This window comes from Xyrauchen texanus, chromosome 30 (assembly GCF_025860055.1).
Source record: "Xyrauchen texanus isolate HMW12.3.18 chromosome 30, RBS_HiC_50CHRs, whole genome shotgun sequence".
In the NCBI taxonomy this organism is placed as follows: Eukaryota; Metazoa; Chordata; class Actinopteri; order Cypriniformes; family Catostomidae; genus Xyrauchen; species Xyrauchen texanus.
This window is the reverse complement of record NC_068305.1, coordinates 8,262,644-8,282,821: the sequence shown is the minus strand read 5'-3', so window position 1 is coordinate 8,282,821 and position 20,178 is coordinate 8,262,644. Positions and strand designations below refer to the sequence as shown.

At 39.5% G+C, this 20,178-nt stretch overlaps 1 protein-coding gene across 2 annotated transcripts in view; it reads right to left on the bottom strand.

The window, feature by feature from the left end:
* Positions 1-20,178, bottom strand: part of LOC127624134 (neurexin-3b) — a 485,619-nt gene that overhangs the window by 82,767 nt on the left and 382,674 nt on the right. For both annotated transcript variants that reach the window (XM_052098814.1, XM_052098813.1), the window contains one exon: positions 1,304-1,475. In XM_052098814.1, the coding sequence (XP_051954774.1) occupies positions 1,304-1,475 (172 nt within the window). The remainder of the gene's footprint in view (positions 1-1,303; positions 1,476-20,178) is intronic.

The following is a 20,178-nucleotide window of genomic DNA, read 5'->3' as shown; positions in this document are numbered from 1 at the left end:
ATGTCTTTCTGCTGCCATTTTACATCTCTCTCTCTTTAGAAAGATATATCTGTATATCGTTTAAATACAGCTTGAGTAACCCTGACAAGAGATGCTATTTAATTTGATGAGAAGTGCAGGGGCCAGATATCCTGGCGAGGATGCCAGAGCAACAGAGACATCAAAGTGGAGGACAGAGAACCCAAATTAATTGAGTGTGAAGGGTTTTTGAGAAGAAGTATTTCAGCACAACCAATTTCTCCACGTAAGAAGCCATAGAGCTTCTACACTAAACCTCTGCCGCATTTGATGAACTAATTTGTATTCGTCCATCATTGCCGGCTTCCTGAGTCTGGAAGTCACTGATACACAGAGGTCCGGGGCTTCTCCCACAGCTGCTGTAGCTGCCACAATCCTGCCTTAGACTTGTTCACTGGCACTGCCCTGCCCTCCCGCTGCCTTTCAAAGGCTCTCAAATCAGCTAGCCAGATGTCACAACGCTAATCGTAGGGACAAAGGTAACTGCTTGAACTCTACTATGCGCAGACCAGGTGCCTAGGCTTGATTACACCCACATATGAACATTTCAGAGGACAATTTATAAAGCAACACAAGCCAAGTTGATCATAATCTAAGTGGCATTTGCTTTCTTTTTCACCGTGTTCTCTCTGTTTCATCCATTTCCTTCAGCAGAATGGAGATCAGTGTTGTAATTATGAACACCTGTTCCCATTTTTGAAAATGTGCATGCCTTGAAACATGCAGATTATAAATAATACAGGCAGAAAATTTTGAAAAATGATGTTGTTCCTTGCCTTGATTTACTTAATAGCAGGTGATATCCAGTGGGTGTAAAAGAACAGTTAATCCAAAAACGAAACTTTTGCCATAATTTACTCGCCCTTATGTTGTTCCAAACCAATGGAGTGCTATTTTTGCAGTCAAAATATTCAAAGAATCTTTATGCTCTTCTTGCAATAAACACCATAAAAGTAGTCTATTCAGCTTGTGGGCTGTCTACCAAATCTTTTAAAGCAAAAAGAAAGCTTTGTGCAAGGAACAGACTATCGCACGCGTCTGGCACTTGTTTGCATCCAGAATTCAAATATGGCGCTATTTGGTGCTTTTATGGTGTTTTTTGTACTTTTTGGAGCTTGACAGGCCATGGTCTATACAAAATTCAAAAAATAAGAGCATATGGGTTTGGAATGAGGGTGAGCAAATAATGACAGGGTTTTCATTTTTGGGTGAAGTATTCCTGAAACAGTAAAGAACCATGGCTCACTTCTCATAGAGGAATTTCACTTGGGATATTCAATGTTACCTGATGGAAAATGCTCTGTGATTGGCCAGTTGTCCACCTGTAAAGTGGCGTTTCCCCCATTCCTTGTGAAGCGTACTACGTGATATTTTCCATCATTGATTTCTGTATTCAACTCCTTGACGCTGATGTCCACCGTGCCGATGTTGAACGTTACGCCAACTTTTCCTTCCTCCTGGAATAGAAACAACACAAACAATTTTGTCAGTTGAGCTAAACCGAATGGCTGATTCAACTCAGTGTACAAAGATAAAGGCGCTAGCCTAAATAACAGGAAAACATTTGCATGTTAAAGTGATCCACTTTTAGAAAACTCCACAAAGATGCTGCCAATGTGAGCACACAAATGGATTTGGATGCCAAGACATTTTATAAATCCGGTTGATGAGAATGAGCTGCCAACAGGAATGTGGGGCACGTAAGTAATGATGACTAATACGCTTCACAACAACCTTCTGCAAATGCACAGGCAGATGCTCCTCCACCTTTTACATATGTATCCCATATGGTTGTTGTACTGATACTCTGTCACTTCTTGATGGAGAACTGTGACATAAAACTTGCCCTCTCTACTATATTGTGTAAACCATATGTTTTTGGAGGCCCCCCAACAGTCATTTTTTTGGATGTCTGCCTGATAAACCACACCTGATTAAACCCATCAGCTCATTAGTATATACTTCAATACCTGAAATGGGTGTGTCAGGTAAGGGAGACATCCAAAATATGTACTGGTGAGGGGCCTCCAGTAACAAGGTTAGGAAACTCTAGCATTGGCAGATCCTAGCATAGGTGATATAGGCAGCTGCCTAGGGCGTCAGTGTACTCAGGGGCACCCAAGTGCTCCACGTCAACATCTCTGGATCAGTGAATGCATTTACATTCTTGATCTTACACCAAATATGCTTAATAAGCCAAGAACATACTGTATACTGTCATGCAAACACCTTAAATGTTTTTTCCTTTATCTGGGTACCATCATACATGGTTAAAGCATAAACCAATCAACACAGCCACAGTAGATTTTTGCCCATTACATCAATTTCACGATATATGTAAACACCTTTATCACTGTTCTTACCAGCTTATCCAATGGTAGCTATCAGCGTATGGGTGTACATGCAAACACACCACACACACATTTTACAGTAGCATACCATTAGTTCAGTTATTTTCACAATGGTGCAGCTTTTTCAGCAACAAACTACTTTATTCATCAAGTAGCATTGTAGCGAGACAAAACACTACATTGATTTTTACCCACATTGTATTGCTCACAAATTGTGTTACGCTCTCTCTAATATAAAGTTCAAAACATTTTGGAGAATAGATTATTTTCAGACAGTTCATGTGAATAAATTATATTCACTTACAGTATATGTAGCATTGGGAAGTCAAATTAATATTAGTGAATCAGTTGATTTGGATGGTTAAGTCACCGTTTCATTAAATATTTGGACAATTCATGTAAATAAACAATTCACTCAATATTCAATATTTAGCGTTGGAAACTAAATTAGTTCATTTTAGTGAATCAGTTTATTTAGTCAGTTTATTGAAATTAAAGATTCACAAATTCAATTATTTGCAATTTTGGAAATTAACATTCATTTTAGTGAATCAGTTTATTTGTAAGACTCACATAAACAAACGATTCACCATTTCACTAACTATTTGGACAGTTCATGTAAATAAACAATTCACCAATTCACTTATATGCATTATAGGGAAGTTCAATTCACTCTATTGAATCAGTTTACTTGGAAAGTTCATTTAAAAAATCCAGGTTATTTTATGGATTTCGTTTATTCAGATAGTTCAGATAAATTAACGATTCACCAAAACACTTACATGTAGAGTTGGGAAGTCCAGTTTATTTTATGGATTTCGTTTATTCAGACAGTTCAGGTAGCATTGAAAATTCAATTGAATTTGTTGAATTGAATATGTTTATTTGGATGGTTAATGTAAACAAACCATTCACCATTTCACTTACTATTTGGACAGTTCATGTAAATAATTCACCAATTCACTTATACTGTATGCACCATTGGGATTTCCAATTCATTTTAGTTAATTGGTTTATTCAGACAGTTCATGGAAACAAACAAATCATCATTTTACTTAAAATGTAGCATTGGAAATTAAAATTAATTTAAATAAAATAAATTGGTTTACTTGACTGGTTCATCTAATTAAATGATTCACCAATTCAACTATACTGTATGTAGCTTAGGGAAGTCCAATTAATTTTAGGGAATCAGTTTATTCAGATGGTTTATATAAATAAATGGTTCACCAATACACTACTATGTGAAGTTTGGATGTCAAATACATTTTAGTGAATTGGTTTATGTAAATGGAGCAATTTAGATTAACGATTCACCAATTCACCTTATCTCATCTTTTCTTGTCTAGGGCACCATGTGAGTCAAGACTGCTGAATACTTGTGTAACTTTGCAAAGTCTACTAACATGCTAGCCTCAATGTCATTTTCTATGTTCATGTTCAAATACCATCATTAAAGTGTTTGAAGGCATGCCAGACTATATGGACAGCATTTCCTTTCTTATGTCGTTTGTTTAAATCCCCACCAGAACTCTTGAAGGTGTAATTACCTGTCCTGGAGGCACGGCACAGAGGCAGCCATTTTTCAAACAAAAGGGAACGTAAATAAACACGTGAAAGTGCTATACTGAAGTGTGTGATAAATTAATCTGTCAACACATGCTCCAGCTTTCACTGTTCCTCAACGTTCTCTGAGGACTTCTCAAGACTCACAGCATGCTCCACTTTCAATGTACATAAACAAGACCTGCCGGTGAAAGCTCAACTACTGCGATTAACAATTAAAGTGCAGGTGCATTGAATATTTTTAATGAGAGGTGTATCGTCAATGTTAAAGGCAGACCCAAAGTTTAGGCCTGCTACATTTTTACATAGACTAAAGAAAAAGTGGTGAAAAACAAGCAATTTGACCAAGGGTTATTAGTTTTTGTTAGTTTTCACTCTGTGATTCTTGGTTTCAGTTTTTCAAGGATATTTTGTTTTATTTTAGTTTTTAGTATTTTAGGGCTGACAAAATTAATGCGTTAACAAATATAATTTAAATATGTTTAACGCTGTCAATTTTCTCAAAGATGTCTAGTGTTATCTAGTGACATTTTCATGTTTAAGGTGGGTTGTAAATGTTTAAAATGTTTTTTAAATTTACACAGTGCTGTGTATCAAAACCTGAAACCAAAAAACAAAAATTCATATCCAGTTTTATTTTGGTTCGCTTTTGCAGGTCTAATTTGTTTTTGTTTCAGTTGTCTCAAATTAGTTTTAATTTTAAATTTAGTTATCAATTGCTACATGATCTAAAATCCTGTTTGCAGCTGTTCTAAGCCCGGCACAGCTTGAGATCTACAAACTCTAATAAAGAACCAGTTGGATGGGCAGCACCAACTGATCATTAGCTATCCCAGTTCAGACCATTTCTATTGTGAGGGCTGATATTATAACAAATCAGTGCAAGTTAGGAGCTTCACTAGAGACCACTCTGAAGACAGGCATCCACTCTCTAGCACTCCAATTGTGCAACAGGGCCCAGTGTGGCCTTCCTACTTGCAAAGCCGAGCTGGCATGATTGACATTTCCAATTACACTGCACTGGCCCACACCACTTCATTGTCTTTTCACTGTGGGGAAAATAAATAAAATTCTGGTGGCAATAATGACTGGATTTTGTTTCAGACTATTATGGTACATTTCTACTTATGTTAAAGCTATTGAGCAGCATTAGGGTGCATGCCATTACATTTTGTGTTCAAAGTGACAAATATAACTTGTTTTATTAACATATAGCATGGTGGAGGACAAAAGAAAAAAAAAAGAAAAAGTTAAACGCATAACAAAATAATACATTTTACTTCAATTATGGTCTTTGTCCACAAAATTACTTAAATTAAATAAATAATATGTATTAATGTATTAAATATTTATGCCCATATGAAATGTTGACTTTTGATAATTAAAGGTTGGAAATGTCTGTTTTTATTACATGATCATAATGCATTAAATTAGAATAAATTATTTAGTCCTTTAGTGTGACATATTTTAAAGGCTAACATTATGATTTTTTTTTTAGATTGGGTTTTTTAACTTTCAAAAGTAATGAAAACATTAAATAGTGAATGGCTCTATAGTGTATAATCAGGGCGAGAGTCTTCCATTTGTTCAATGGCGTGACAGTCCGACATGCTAAACTCCATCAAAAACGACTTCAACATGTATTAAAATTACTGTGCATTCTGTTTTCATGAGCTCATATTATTTGAGAGATTACATGTAATATTTTTTCTTGAAAAAAAACAATTCCCAACGTAGGATGGAAAATGTAAATGAACTAGACTGATCTGAAGTGTTGAGAAAAGAAATGGTGAAAACACTTTCCCTTACACAAATAAACATATTTTGAAATCTTGATGATGAAAAAAAAAGTTAATTATCATGTCATTTGTCATTACATATTTACTATCCATAATACATTTTGGTAAAAGAGCACACACTATATCTGATATATATACACTCACCTAAAGGATTATTAGGAACACCTGTTCAATTTCTCATTAATGCAATTATCTAATCAACCAATCACATGGCAGTTGCTTCAATGCATTTAGGGGTGTGGTCCTGGTCAAGACAATCTCCTGAACTCCAAACTGAATGTCAGAATGGGAAAGAAAGGTGATTTAAGCAATTTTGAGCGTGGCATGGTTGTTGGTGCCAGATGGGCCGGTCTGAGTATTTCACAATCTGCTCAGTTACTGGGATTTTACACACAACCATTTCTAGGGTTTACAAAGAATGGTGTGAAAAGGGAAAAACATCCAGTATCGCGGCAGTCCTGTGGGCTGAAAATGCCTTGTTGATGCTAGAGGTCAGAGGAAAATGGGCCGACTGATTCAAGCTGATAGAAGAGCAACTTTGCCTGAAATAACCACTCGTTACAACCGAGGTATGCAGCAAAGCATTTGTGAAGCCACAACACGCACAACCTTGAGGCAGATGGGCTACAACAGCAGAAGACCCCACCGGGTACCACTCATCTCCACTACAAATAGGAAAAAGAGGCTACAATTTGCAAGAGCTCACCAAAATTGGACAGTTGAAGACTGGAAAAATGTTGCCTGGTCTGATGAGTCTCGATTTCTGTTGAGACATTCAGATGGTAGAGTCAGAATTTGGCGTAAACAGAATGAGAACATGGATCCATCATGCCTTGTTACCACTGTGCAGGCTGGTGGTGGTGGTTTAATGATGTGGGGGATGTTTTCTTGGCACACTTTAGGCCCCTTAGTGCCAATTGGGCATCGTTTAAATGCCACGGCCTACCTGAGCATTGTTTCTGACCATGTCCATCCCTTTATGGCCACCATGTACCCATCCTCTGATGGCTAATTCCAGCAGGATAATGCACCATGTCACAAAGCTCGAATCATTTCAAATTGGTTTCTTGAACATGATAATGAGTTCACTGTACTAAAATGGCCCCCACAGTCACCAGATCTCAACCCAATAGAGCATCTTTGGGATGTGGTGGAACGGGAGCTTCGTGCCCTGGATGTGCATCCCACAAATCTCCATCAACTGCAAGATGCTATCCTATCAATATGGGCCAACATTTCTAAAGAATGCTTTCAGCACCTTGTTGAATCAATGCCACGTAGAATTAAGGCAGTTCTGAAGGCGAAAGGGGGTCAAACACAGTATTAGTATGGTGTTCCTAATAATCCTTTAGGTGAGTGTATATTTCTTCATCTGAAAAAGCAACAGCACGATTGATGTGTGTTGAATGTTGCACTTTCTTTTAAATAAATCCTGATGAGCAGTCTCACAGATGGTGGCAAACATTTAGAAAGTTATTGCAGAATTTTGCTGCGTCGGAGAGCATAATGCCTGCCATTGCTCCACCGTGGGTGGTACCGGGGTAACCAAGAGTGATAAAAGTAATTTGAGTTGCAGCAGGGGCCTGCACCAATGAAGAAGGGCTCTATCTCTCCCCCATGTAATGTTTGCTGACATCAGTAATCAGCTACACAATCCAATTCTGTCCCTCCGATCAATGGCTCCAAAAAAAAGTCAGCCCCAGGCGTCAAATCTCTCCCAGAAAGCCTCTATCTCTGCAGCATCCTGCAGAGTTGTACCTTGATCGCTTGTCAAGGGACTGAATCATATGTAACCATTGCAATCAATCTAAACACAATGGAGGGCAAACAAAAGCCGTTGAATGCAACTTTCTGTGGGAAATGTATAGGCTGTAATCAGGCTGTTTTCACTTTTGGTTGGATTACTTGGTCCAAATCCCAGTTCGATTTCACCCCTAGCAGCAGCTGTTTAGCAATGTAACTTGATGAAGATTCAAGAGAAGAAGTTATGAATCGAACTATGTTTGCATGTTGAACATGTTTACAATTGTGAATATTAGCGGTAGCTGTTTATCACTATTGCTAGATAAAGACTCAGGAGAAGATTCTAACTTTAGTTACAAATGCGCTATTTTTATGTTATCAACATGAGTACTTGTAGCAGATGTTTACTACTAGATCTAATGTAACGTCTCAAGAGAAGACACAAGCTTTGGTTATGAATTGCACTATGTTTGCGTCATCACCGTGAGTTCATTGTGAATACTAGCAGCAACTGTTTAGCGATGTAGCTAGATAAAGATTTAGGAGGAGATGGCAAAGTTATTTATAAATTATGCTATGTTTGCATCATGAATGCGAGTACCAGCGTGAATGCTAGGAGCAGCTGTTTAGCACTGTAGCTAGGTAATGACTCATGAGAAGATGGCAGCTTTTGTTACAAATGGCGCTTTGTTTATGCGATCAACGTGAATAACAGCATGAGTACTAGTGGCAGCTGTTTAGCAATGTAGATAGATAAAGGCTGTGTCTCATTTGGAAAGCTGCGTTCTCCGGAGGTTGCATTTCTCAGCCATCGAAGCTGTCTTGTTTCATAAAAGCGAGTAGGCCACTTCGAATGCAGCCTTCAAATACGACTTTCTTTCACGGGAATTCTGAGGATGCATAAGGTGTATCCTTCGTGGGCATTCACAACCCACAATTCTTTGCTTCAACGGAAATGACCAAAAGAAAATAATGGCAATTTCCCCATAAATATGATGTTCAAAGGCAAGTAATGATAAGTCCCAAGTTGCAGTACCTCAGTAGATGTGTGCAAAGTATGTAATATGTATTATTATATTAATATATAATTAAAATAAAGAATTAGACTAAAAGTACACCAGTAAAATCTATTTTCTTTTCTATTTACATCTTTCTAACTCTCTTAAAATTTACCTCATACATTCCCTTTTAAAGGGACTTTGTTACAGTCTCACTCGAAGTGCTCGCGCTTGTTAAAGAGTGGCGTGCTGTCATAGCAGCCATGTTACGTTCCGTTTCCATTTGTCCTACGAAGGCCGCCTCGTTTAAACAAGATTTGTTTAAATGAGAATACTTGGTATACTGCAGCCTTCAAAGGATGCATCCTACCTAGCACACAGCCTTCGGAACGAGACACAGTCAAAGTCTCAGAAGAAGATGCTCGCTTTAGTAATGAAATGCCCAATGTTTACATAATCAACTTGAGTACCAACATGAGTACTAGAGGCAGCTATTTTCTACTGTTGCTAGGTAACGACTGAAGAGAAGATGCAAGCTTTTGTTATGAATTGCACTATGTTTGCATCCTCAACGTGAGTGCCATTGTGAGTACTAGCGGAAGCTGTTTACCACTATAGCTAGGTAATGACTCAGGAGAAGACGGCAGCTTTGCTTACAAATTGCTTCATATTTGAGTCTTCAACGTGAGTACCGCTGTGTGTACTAGCAGCAGCTGTTTAGCACTGTAGCTTGATAAAGAGAAGATGGCAAAATTTGTTTTCGTAATCAACACCACTGTGAGTATTAGAGGTAGCTGTTTACCACTTTAGCTAGTGAAAGACTCAGGAGAAGATAATCGCTTTAGTTATAAATTGCACTATGTTTACGTTATCGACTTGAATAACAGCATGAGTACTAGCAGCAGCTGCTTACCACTGTAGCTAGGTAATGACTCTTTGATTACGAATTGCATTTTGTTTACGTTATCAACTTGAGTATTTGCAGCAGCTACAGTATTTACTACTGCAGCTTGGTAATAATACAGGGGTACACAATCTATGATTATGAATTGTGCAATGTTTACATCATCAAAACGAATATCAGCGTCAGATTAGCAGTAGCTGCTTAGCCACTTTAGCAAGGTAATGTCTCAGGAGAAGACGCCAGCTTTGGTTACAAATTGCACTTTGTTTGCATCATCAACATGCATACCAATGTGATTACTAGCGGTAGCTGTTTACCACTGTGGGTAGGTAATGACTCAATGATTCTAAGTAGGTGATCAAAATTAGCATCCTTTTATCCAATCATCAATAAGCCCAGGGAATTTGGAAACATGTTAAAATACTAGTGGCTGCAGGCATCAAACAACCATGCGACCCCTGATCAGGGCCTCCATTTCCAAATGCATAACTGATCCTTGTGTATAGACTTACATAGGCCATATGGGGTAAATTTAGCTTGAGGTTAGAGCTCATCAAAACTGTATCACGGCACATGCAGGAGATGTATCGATTGGACAAGATTAATGGCCCCTCATTTCAATCAGGACCAAAGCACTGAGTGTCTCTTCTGCCAGTCAGCCATGAAACACTAGAGTGATTTTGTGATATTTGGAGGGTGGCAGAAAACATGCAATGTTTGCAAGTCTGCAGGGCCTCAATCGTTAGGAAAAGCGATGGCCCTGTCAACGCCCTTCTGCTCACTTATTTCCAACATTAATATCACAACGTGGATAGAATAGGAACAAGCCAGAATTTTTAAAGTAGCGCCTTGCTAATCCATAGATAATAAGACAAATGTGTCTCATTTTAGAGGCACCACATACTGTATTACTGGCAAAAATGCAGCATTCCTCACTTTCCGACTTAAAAGAAAAGACTTTGCATGCGATCCTCTTTGGAAATGATGAATCAACAATCAGTCACCTCATACCTGCTAATTTAAGACAATAAATTACATTTTTAAACATGTTTAGCTACAGCCAAAGGGGGTTTGCTGGTTTTAGGTTGCTGGTTTAAACTGATCTAGCTTAAGCTTAAGTTTAAGCTTTTACATATTTTTTTCAGCAAGGGTGCTAGCAATAAGCAAATTAATTAATACATTATGTGAAACTGCTTCCCTCACAATTCATTATACACATCCTCAAACTTCCTCAGCCTCGAACTGTCTGCGCGATCCCTCTGCCTATTAATTTCAGGAGGAGTGCAAGGGCTGCAAGGCAGATTCTCATTAGCACATAATCTGAGTCATGGTTAGGAGAGGAAATGTCAATACATATTCATACTGCACCCTTTATTAAATCAACACTAAAATGACTGAAGACATTCCGCAACCTAAGTTATGAAAATGTCACTTTATTTAATGCTTGATAATTGTAGTCCATTACAGGCATTTTTACAGGAATATTTTACCCAAAAATAAAAATTCTGTCAACATTTCCTCACTCTCTTATATGCTGTTATCTGGGATGGATCGTGGTCCTGTGAGGCTCTTGGGTGCACGTCTTTGGTTTGGGGTGAACTATTCCTTTAATGTGCAGTAGCGTCACTAAATGTTAGCTTCCAACCCTTTATGTGCAGAAATATGGAGATGCAAATTGAATGTTCACATGAGTACTATTCAGGAGGGTAATGGCTTTGACTCTCACTTCGCTCAAAGTCAAACATTCATGCTTCACTTTGATCCACTTTCTTTCTCTGGGTCAGAGTTATTAAATATTTACCTTGCACTGCCTGTTGTTCCTACTGCATGCATACGGTGCAGACTCTTCTTGAAATGTTTATTATTTGTAGCATGCTGCAGAGCAAACTAGAGTATTAGTTTGATCTTTTTCTTGTTTAAGTGGCCAAAGATGAGATATTCTTATCATCCAAGTGTTAGAGCTGTCAATAAATAAAAATATTCTTATCCTAATTTTAACAGAACAAAATAATAGTGATTATTGATTTTTTTTAATGTAAAAATTTGAATTTGGCGAGTCACGTGATGCCATGCGAGGATCGGACAAGTGAACAGTGAGCTTTGCGCACTTTGCTAGTTGTAATAACTTTTAATGACATAAACTGGTGAGATTCGACACACTATGTTCTATAACTGTTCAAGGAGGACAATATGTCAAAGAATTCAAAATCCTCGGGCTCTGGGGACATTAAAGCAGGCCGTGGACCAGGGAGTCGGTTTGGTCAGAAAAATGTGGGATATGCGAGAGACGTTGAACATGTTATCAATGCTGATGAAGGTCGTTGCTGACTTGGAGGATCTTGCTGTTATATGTCGATCGATCACTGCCATGGAAATGAAATTTACTGATGTCGAGAAATGGATAGATTATCTGGAGTCATCAGAGAGGGAATCATCTGCTAATCCTCTTGTGACCAAGGTGGATTTGGAGCATGTCTGGGAGAAGTTGGAGGACATGGAAAACCGTAGCCGGAAGAATAACATCTGTATCGTGGGAGCCCCAGAGGGAGTGGAGGGACACAACATGGTGGAATCCCTGGACGTGCTCTTTAAACAGTGCTTGACATAGCAAACCAAAAGCTGGAAATTGAGCAACCTCACAGAGTTCTGGCTTGATGATCCGCTGAGGGAGACAGGCCCCGATCAATTCTGGCCAAATTTCTGAGATCATCCGATAAAAATCTTGTGTTACGTGAGGAGCGGAGTAAAAGGCCTTCATGGAAGAACCACAGCATTTTCTTGTTCCCAGACTTTGCAAACTCGACAAGAGAGAATCTATTTAGAATAGATGTTAAGGATGGGTGTAAAACATTCACAAACCCATAGCAAGTGATGTCCTTCATAAAGTCATTGGAATGAGTGGGTCGTGTTGCAATTTGTAATAACACAAGAATCTACACGCTCGTTGTGTTTATTCTGCCTATTGGCTGGAGTTTATTTTATAGATTATCTTTTGCTATGTAATTCCATTTCACAATATGTGTATAGAAACACTGGACTTGAGCAATCCGATGGCAAAGTTGTCACGGGGGTTCTCGTAGCGTTCATGGACTGTTTAAGTTTGGAGGGATGGACGTCAGTTGTCGCTGTTGTGTGCGGGGTTAATGCACACATTTATTTCTGTTTTTTATTGTTCTAAGGGATGTATGGGGTTTGATTGTTACACTAATGTTGAAATGTGGTATTTTTAATCTCGTCTTTAACACACAATCTATTTTTTCTTATATGTCAAAATGTCAAATGTTAATATGAGTGGATTGTCTCTCCCCACGTGGAATGTGAATGGGTTGGAGCACCCCATAAAAACAAGGAAGGTCATTTCTTTTCATAAGGGTAAGAAATACAATATAGCGTTTCTTCAAGAAACACACATTTGACACACAGGAAGCTGAAAAATTTGGAAAGATATGGGCTAAAAATATGGGATATTTTTTTTTAATGCTGGCTCAAATAAGAACGGGGAGTCACTACACTGACAAGTAAACATCAACAATTCAACTATCTCAAACAGAGTAAATATAAATTAGGAAGTATTGTTTTAGCTGAAATTCAGGCACAAAGTCATATTTTGGTTATTATTTATGCACCTAATGTCGATGATCAGGGCTTTTTTGTAGATCTTGAAGAGATGTTGCAACCCACTGGCACCCCTCATGATATAATGTTGGGAGGAGACTTTAATCTTTCAATGGACTTTCCTTATCATTGTGAAGCAAAAGTGTGCAAGCCCTCTAGACAACATTGATGCTTCACAGAATGTGTAAAAATCTTGGTCTTACAGATATTTGAAGGCTTTTGAACCCATCTGGAAGGGACTATATATTTTTTTCATCAGTCCATTAGATTTACTCTAGAATAGATGTTGTTTTATATCTAAGTCCCTAATTTCGTTGATTGCTCAATTGGAAACATTTTAGTCTTAGATCAACGCCCTGGTGTGTTTAAAGATACTGCCACATTTGATGACAAGGAAATCATATAGTTGGCACTTTAATGTATCCCTCTTGCAAAATCCTGAATTTTCAACAAATGCTAAAGGCTGAAATCAATGTCTATATGGAGATCAACTGGTCCCCTTTATCCTCTGTGGGCATGGCTTGGGAGGCACTTAAGATGGTTCCTAGGGGCTGGATTATACAGTATGCCTCTTTCAACAAAAAATCCAAAGCACGAGAACTTGTGGAATTGGAAGGGAATTAAAATTAAAGTGCCTAGGCAGAAACACAGAATGTTGTCTGATGGCTTCAGATGATTGAAATACAGATATAATAATATTTTGTTGCAGAAGGTGGAGATTTGGCTATTCAGGGCATGACTTTGAGGTGGGGGACAAAACAGGGAAGCTTCTAGATTGATATATAAAACAGAGAGTCTTTTTCTATAATTCCCTTAGTGAAATATGTTAATGGTGAAATATTTACCTTGCCCACTGATTTTAATTAGGCTTTTAAAGAATTCTTTCTTGATCTTTATAGTTCCACATCTTCATCTTCTGAAGAGCAAAAACAATTATCTTGATTCTGAGATAACATTGGAGGAGCTTAGTGAGGTAATTAAGGCCTTGTTTACAGGCAAGGATTTGCCACTGAATATTTTAGATCTTATGCTACAGAACTGGCTGCACTCTTGCTAGAAGTTTATACAGAAGCATTAAAGAATGGAAGGCTTCTGCCAACCATGACACAAGCCCCTGATTTAAAAAAAAGACAAAGATACAAGTGAGTGTAAGAGTTTCAGCTAGACGCTAAAATACTGTCAAAATTTGGGCTAACCGATTAAGTAAAGTTATGTCATCTCTTATACATATAGATCAGGTGGGGTTTATTTTTGTGGCCATAGCTCATCTGATTACATTAGGCGTTTCATAAATATAAGGTGGTCAGCGGGGGATGATCAGATTCCTGTCACTGGCATCTCACTTGATGCCATAAAGGCATTTGATATGGTAGAATGGGGTTATCTTTTAAAGATTTTGGAAATTTACGGGTCCGGGAATACTTTTATTGGATGGATTAAGTTACTTTATAGACACCCGGTAGTGGCGGTACAAACAAATTGATTAATTTCAGATTATTTTACTCTGAATAGAGGCAACCGGCAGGGTTGCACTCTTTCCCCATTATTGTTCTGTCTTGCTCTGGAACCATTAGCAGCCGCGATAAGAAAGGAGGATGATTTTCCAGGTGTGATGGTGGGTGGTGTGGCGCTTAAGATTTTGCTTTATGCAGATTATATTTTATTAATCATCCAAACCCACTAGATCTATTCCTTACCTCCACAGAATTATTAATTCCTTTTCTAAGTTCTTAGGATACAGAGTTAATTGGTCTAAATCAGAAGCTTTGTCTCTGACAGTGTACTGCCAGATAACGGCTTTTCAGCCGGGCACCTTCCAGTGGCCCAAACATGGCATGACATATTTGGGCATTTTATTCCCAGCAAATTTGTTTGATTTAGTTACAGTTTATTTTGACCCTTTATTAAAAGGTTTTTGAGCAATGTGGGCAGGTGGACTTCATAACATTTGTGACCCGTCACGGAAACCAGTGACACAAGTCGGCAGCACAACTTGTGAGCAAAATGAGAAACAAGTGTTTTTTTCCAAAATTGGTGATTTCCGCTTTTTTGCAGAATCTGTTAGTTGAGATCATGAAGAAGCCTCTCCATGTTTGAGATAACAGTATTGGTATATTTAAAAGCGTACATTTTGAGGTTGAAATCGGCTTGTTTTTCGGAGATTCTAGCATGCAGTAGGGGCGTATCATTGTCTGTGTGTATTTCCGTACTGAATAGCCGCCGGCTTTTGCCCCGCCCCCAACAGCGTGGCTACTTATTATGCAGCGCTCTAGCCGGCTCTATCTGATATCAAAATTCAATGAAGATGGACGCCGCAAAGAATGTCGCAGAGCGAGCTGAACCGTGGCGTTACAACGAAAATGTTTTGAAGTACTTCTTCGACAAGCCGGATGCTTATGAACAAGCGTTCACTGATTCTGAAAGACGATCTGAGCGACGATGAAAGTGGAATGTCACTTTATCAACCAACCACCTGAATTTAGTTTTACATTCTTGTATGAAAAGCACTCAGTGTACATAAGAGTTGCCTATACAGTTTTATCGGTAGATGCTAAGAGACATTTATTTATTACCTGTTTGCAAACTTTTTTTTTCTTTGATGGCACATTTTCCTGACCTTTTGCTCCCCTGTGCTTTACAGGGGAGCTTCACAGGGGTATGGCTTATCTAAATGAGATGTAAATGAGCCCTATTGTCACTCCCAGCAGCAGAGAGAGGTGAGAACTGCACAATCTTTTGAGGCCGTTTTCTACCCTTTTAGCTTTTTTGAGTGCCCACCTTCAAATGGCCACAACTTCTCCAAATATTGTCAGATTTCCATGTGTTACAAATCGTTGGAAAGCTTGGAGACTACACTTTCAGAATATGTGAATAACTCAAAATGCCCCAAAACTGACTTGTGTCCCTACTTTCCGTGATCGGTCACATTTATCTATGATTGGGAAGGTTAATGCTTTTAAAATGAATTGTATTCCAAAATTCAACTACCTGCTACAATTTCTCCCTATAGATGTCCCCATCTCTTTTTTCAAGCAATTTGAAAACATCGGAAAGTCCTTCATTTGGAATGTAAACGTCCCAGATTACATTTCAGTGAGTTGCATAGGTCGATTGACAGAGGTGGGCTAGGCCTACCCAAGATTTTGTTTTATTATTGTGCATTCAGTCTCAGACATTTGGCTCATTGGTTGCTTCCACCTGAGAGAGCCCATCCCTAGGTCTGTATTGAACAGGAAGTTCTTGCCCCTATTTTGTCATTGGAAAGCCTTTCTATCAAACTAACCAGCAAAATTAAGTTACACCCCGTTATCTTGCATTTGCAATTGCACATTGAAATGAGTGTTTCATTCTGACATTTATTTAAATGTTGCCTCGAGCACATGGCTGAACCCAAAATGATGTATTAATAAGTCCCCTTTCTGCTGGATAGAGTGGATTGAGAGGGAGGTTAATACGCATGGTGACCTATATAAGAGTGGAGTGTTGCAATCCTTTGATATGGATGGAAAATATGTTTCACATTTTGGGATTCCCAGGTCTCAGTTCTTTAGGTATTTACAGATGCGCCACCTGCTCTGTACTATTATTGGGAGCATACACCCCCCCTAAAGCAGCAGATACTCTGGGAGTGGTTATTACTGCTTTTGGAAAAGGTCACGAGGGATCAGTGTATTATTCCCTGCTAATTCTAAACTAAAGAAAGAACTAAACTTGGTATTGGAGGAGGGAGTGTGGGCTAGGAATCTAAAAAAACATCATGTCTACATCTAGAGATGCAAGGGTGCTACTTATGCAATTTAAGATTTTACATCGCTGGACCTCTCTAGATTGTATAGGCTTGGTCTGAAAGACACACCCACCTGCTGGTGATGCCAAGCAGGTGGGTGACACAGAAGATGGAGACACAACCCACGTTTTTTGGTGGTGTGTTAAGATCCAAGAATTATGGTTTGAGGGTTCAGAGTTTTATGTGTGACATATTGAGCACTCAAATTTCATTTTGCCCCAGACTCTGCATTTTAGGTAACAAGGCGGTCATTAATATAGGGTATAAATATATAAAAATTGGGTCCTAGCCAGTGTTATGATTGGCAGACAGATTGTTCTTTGGGGATGGAAGTTGGCTGGAGTGCTCTCATTTCAAAAGAGGTGCACAGAGATGGGGAGGGTGGCGGCATTCAAGGAAATGTCATGTAGAAGGCTTTTACAAGTTAGATTAATTTAATAAAAAAAGGGGCAGCTACTTGGCCTTCTTGGAGGGCTCTTGGGGAGGGGCAGTGGAGAAAGAAGTGTAGTTTTAAATGTATGTGATTATTTATTTATATATATATATATATATATATATATATATATATATATATATATATATATATATATATATATATATTCCAAATCAGTCACCAGATTCCAAATTTCTTTTAAGTCCTTGCAATTCTGCAATTTATTTAAAAATAAATTTGTCATTAATAAGGAGATGGAAAGGGACTAATGTGGATTCAATGTTTATTCTGTAAATATTTGTTTTCCTTTTCTTTGTCAATTGTGTGAATCAATAAAACTGTTAATCATCCCATACATACTGCATATAAAGTATTTAATGTTGAGCAATTCTATTAATGCAAAACTTGCAATACATTTTACTGATCTTCGTATGGGTGATATTTCTGATATAACTTGCTGAGCTTTGATTTTAATTAAATTCCATCATACAAAGATTCCAAATTTCTTTTAAGTCCTTGCAATTCTGCAATTTATTTAAAAATAAATTTGTCATTAATAAGGCATTTCTACATGATTTACTGGCAAACCAGACCCGCTATTTAATATTAACTTAAAAAGAAAAGATTTAAACTTTTGAAATGGGATATTAATTCATGAAAAATATTCTCATCATCCAAATTGTTGTGTTCTCAGTAGAAATGTACAGTATTTAATCATGTTTAAGCTCATTATGCTTTATTATTATTATTATTTATCTAAAATATTTTTGAATTTGTCTATAAATATAAAGTGGAGACTAAAAGTCTGAGACCATTACAGTGAAAATACATACTGTGTTCTAAGCATATTACAACAAAAATTGAGCGCCGCTACGTTGTAGATCACCCAGGTTGATGAGAGGGTCGCCTCCCTGGCCTACAAGTTGTGGGGGGGAAACTCTGATTGTTGTGTGCATATGCACCAAAAAGCAGTTCAGAGTATTTTGCCTTCTTGGAGACCCTGAATGTAGTCCTTAATAGGGCCCAAGTAGGGGGCTCCATAGTGATGCTGCGTGACTTCAACTCGCACGTGGGAAATGACAGGGACACCTAGAAAGGCGTGATTGGGAGGAACGGCCTCCCCGATCTGAACCTGAGTGGATGTTTGTTATTAGACTTCTGTGCTAGTCATGGATTATATATAACAAACACATGTTCGAACATAAGGATGCTCATAAGTGTACGTGGTACCAGAGCACCCTAGGCCGAAGGTTGATGATCGATTTTGTAATCATGTCAGCGGATCTGAGGCCATATGTTTTGGACACTCGGGTGAAGAGAGGGGCGGAGCTATCAACTGATCACCATCTGGTGGTGAGTTGGGCCAGGGGGTGGGGAAAGACTCTGGACAGACCTGGGAAGTCCAAGCGAATAGTGCGGGTGAACTGGGAACGTTTGGAGGAGGCCCCAGTCCGCGAGATCTTCAACTCACACCTCTGGCGGAGCTTTACAGGCATCCCTGCGGAGGTTGGGGACTTTGAACCGGAGTGGGAAATGTTCAAAGCTTCCATTGCCAAAGCCGTGGTGGAGAGGTTGAGGTTTTAGGTGCCGCAAAGGGTGGTAACCCTCAAACACCATGGTGGACACTGGTGGTCAGGGAAGCCGTCCAACTGAAGAAAGAGGCCTTCCGGGATTTTTTATCCCGGAGGTCTCCGGAGACAGTTGCAAGGTACCAACAGGCCCGAAGGGTTGCGGCCTCTGCCGTGAGGGAGGCAAAGCAGTGGGTGTGGGAAAAGTTCGGAGAAGCCATGGAGAAGGACTTTCGGTCCGCACTAAAGTGCTTCTGGAAAACCATCCGCCACCTTAGGAGGGGGAAACAGGGAACCATCCAAGCTGTATACAGCAAAGATGGAACGCTGTTGACCTCAATCGAGGAGGTTATTGGGTGGTGGGAGGAACACTTTGAAGAACTCCTAAATCCCAACACACCCTCTCTGCTAGAGGCAGAGCTGGAGGCTGATGAGTGATCAGATTCTATTTCCCTGGGGGAGGTCACTGAGGTAGTCAAACAACTCCGCAGTGGCAAAGCCCAAGGGATTGATGAGATCTGACCATAAATGAAAGCTTTGGATGTGGAGGGGGTGTCATGGATGACACGCCTCTTCAACATTGCGTGGAAGTCTGGGACAGTGCCTAAGGAGTGGCAGAATGGGGTGGTGGTTCCCCTCTTCAAAAAGGGGGATCAGAGAGTGTGTGCCAACTACAGGGGTATCACACTTCTCAGCCTCCCTGGTAAAGTTTACTCCAAGGTGCTGGAGAGGAGAGTTCGGCCGATTGTCGAACCTCTGATTGAAGAGGAACAGTGCGGGTTCCGTCCTAGCCGTGGTAAGACCGACCAGATCTTTACTCACGCAAGGATCCTGGAGGGGGCCTGGGAGTATGCCCATCCAGTCTACATGTGTTTTGTGGACACATGACCGGTGTATGACCGGGTCCCCCGGGAGAGACTGTGGGAGGTGCTGCGGGAGTACGGGGTGGTCACACTCAACTTGCTTGGCAGTTGAGTGTGAAGCAGCTGGGATGAGGATTAGCACCTCTAAATCTGAGGCCATGGTTCTCAGCAGGAAACCGATGGAGTGCGTACTCTGGGTAGGGAAGGAGGTATTGCCCCAAGTGATGGAGTTCAAGAACCTCAGGGTCTTGTTCACGAGTGAGGGGACATTGGAGTGGGAGGTTGGCCGGAGAATTGATGCTGCGGGTGCAGTACTGCACTTGCTCTATTGCACCGTTGTCACGAAAAGAGAGCTGAGCCGGAAGGCAAAGCTCTTGATCTACCAGTCAATTTTTGTTCCTACCCTCACCTATGGTCATGAAAGCTGGGACATGACCGAAAGAACTAGGTCGCGAGTACAAGCGGCCGAAATGGGCTTCCTCAGAAGGGTAGCGGGCTTCTCCCTTAGAGATAGGGTGAGGAGCTCAGTCATC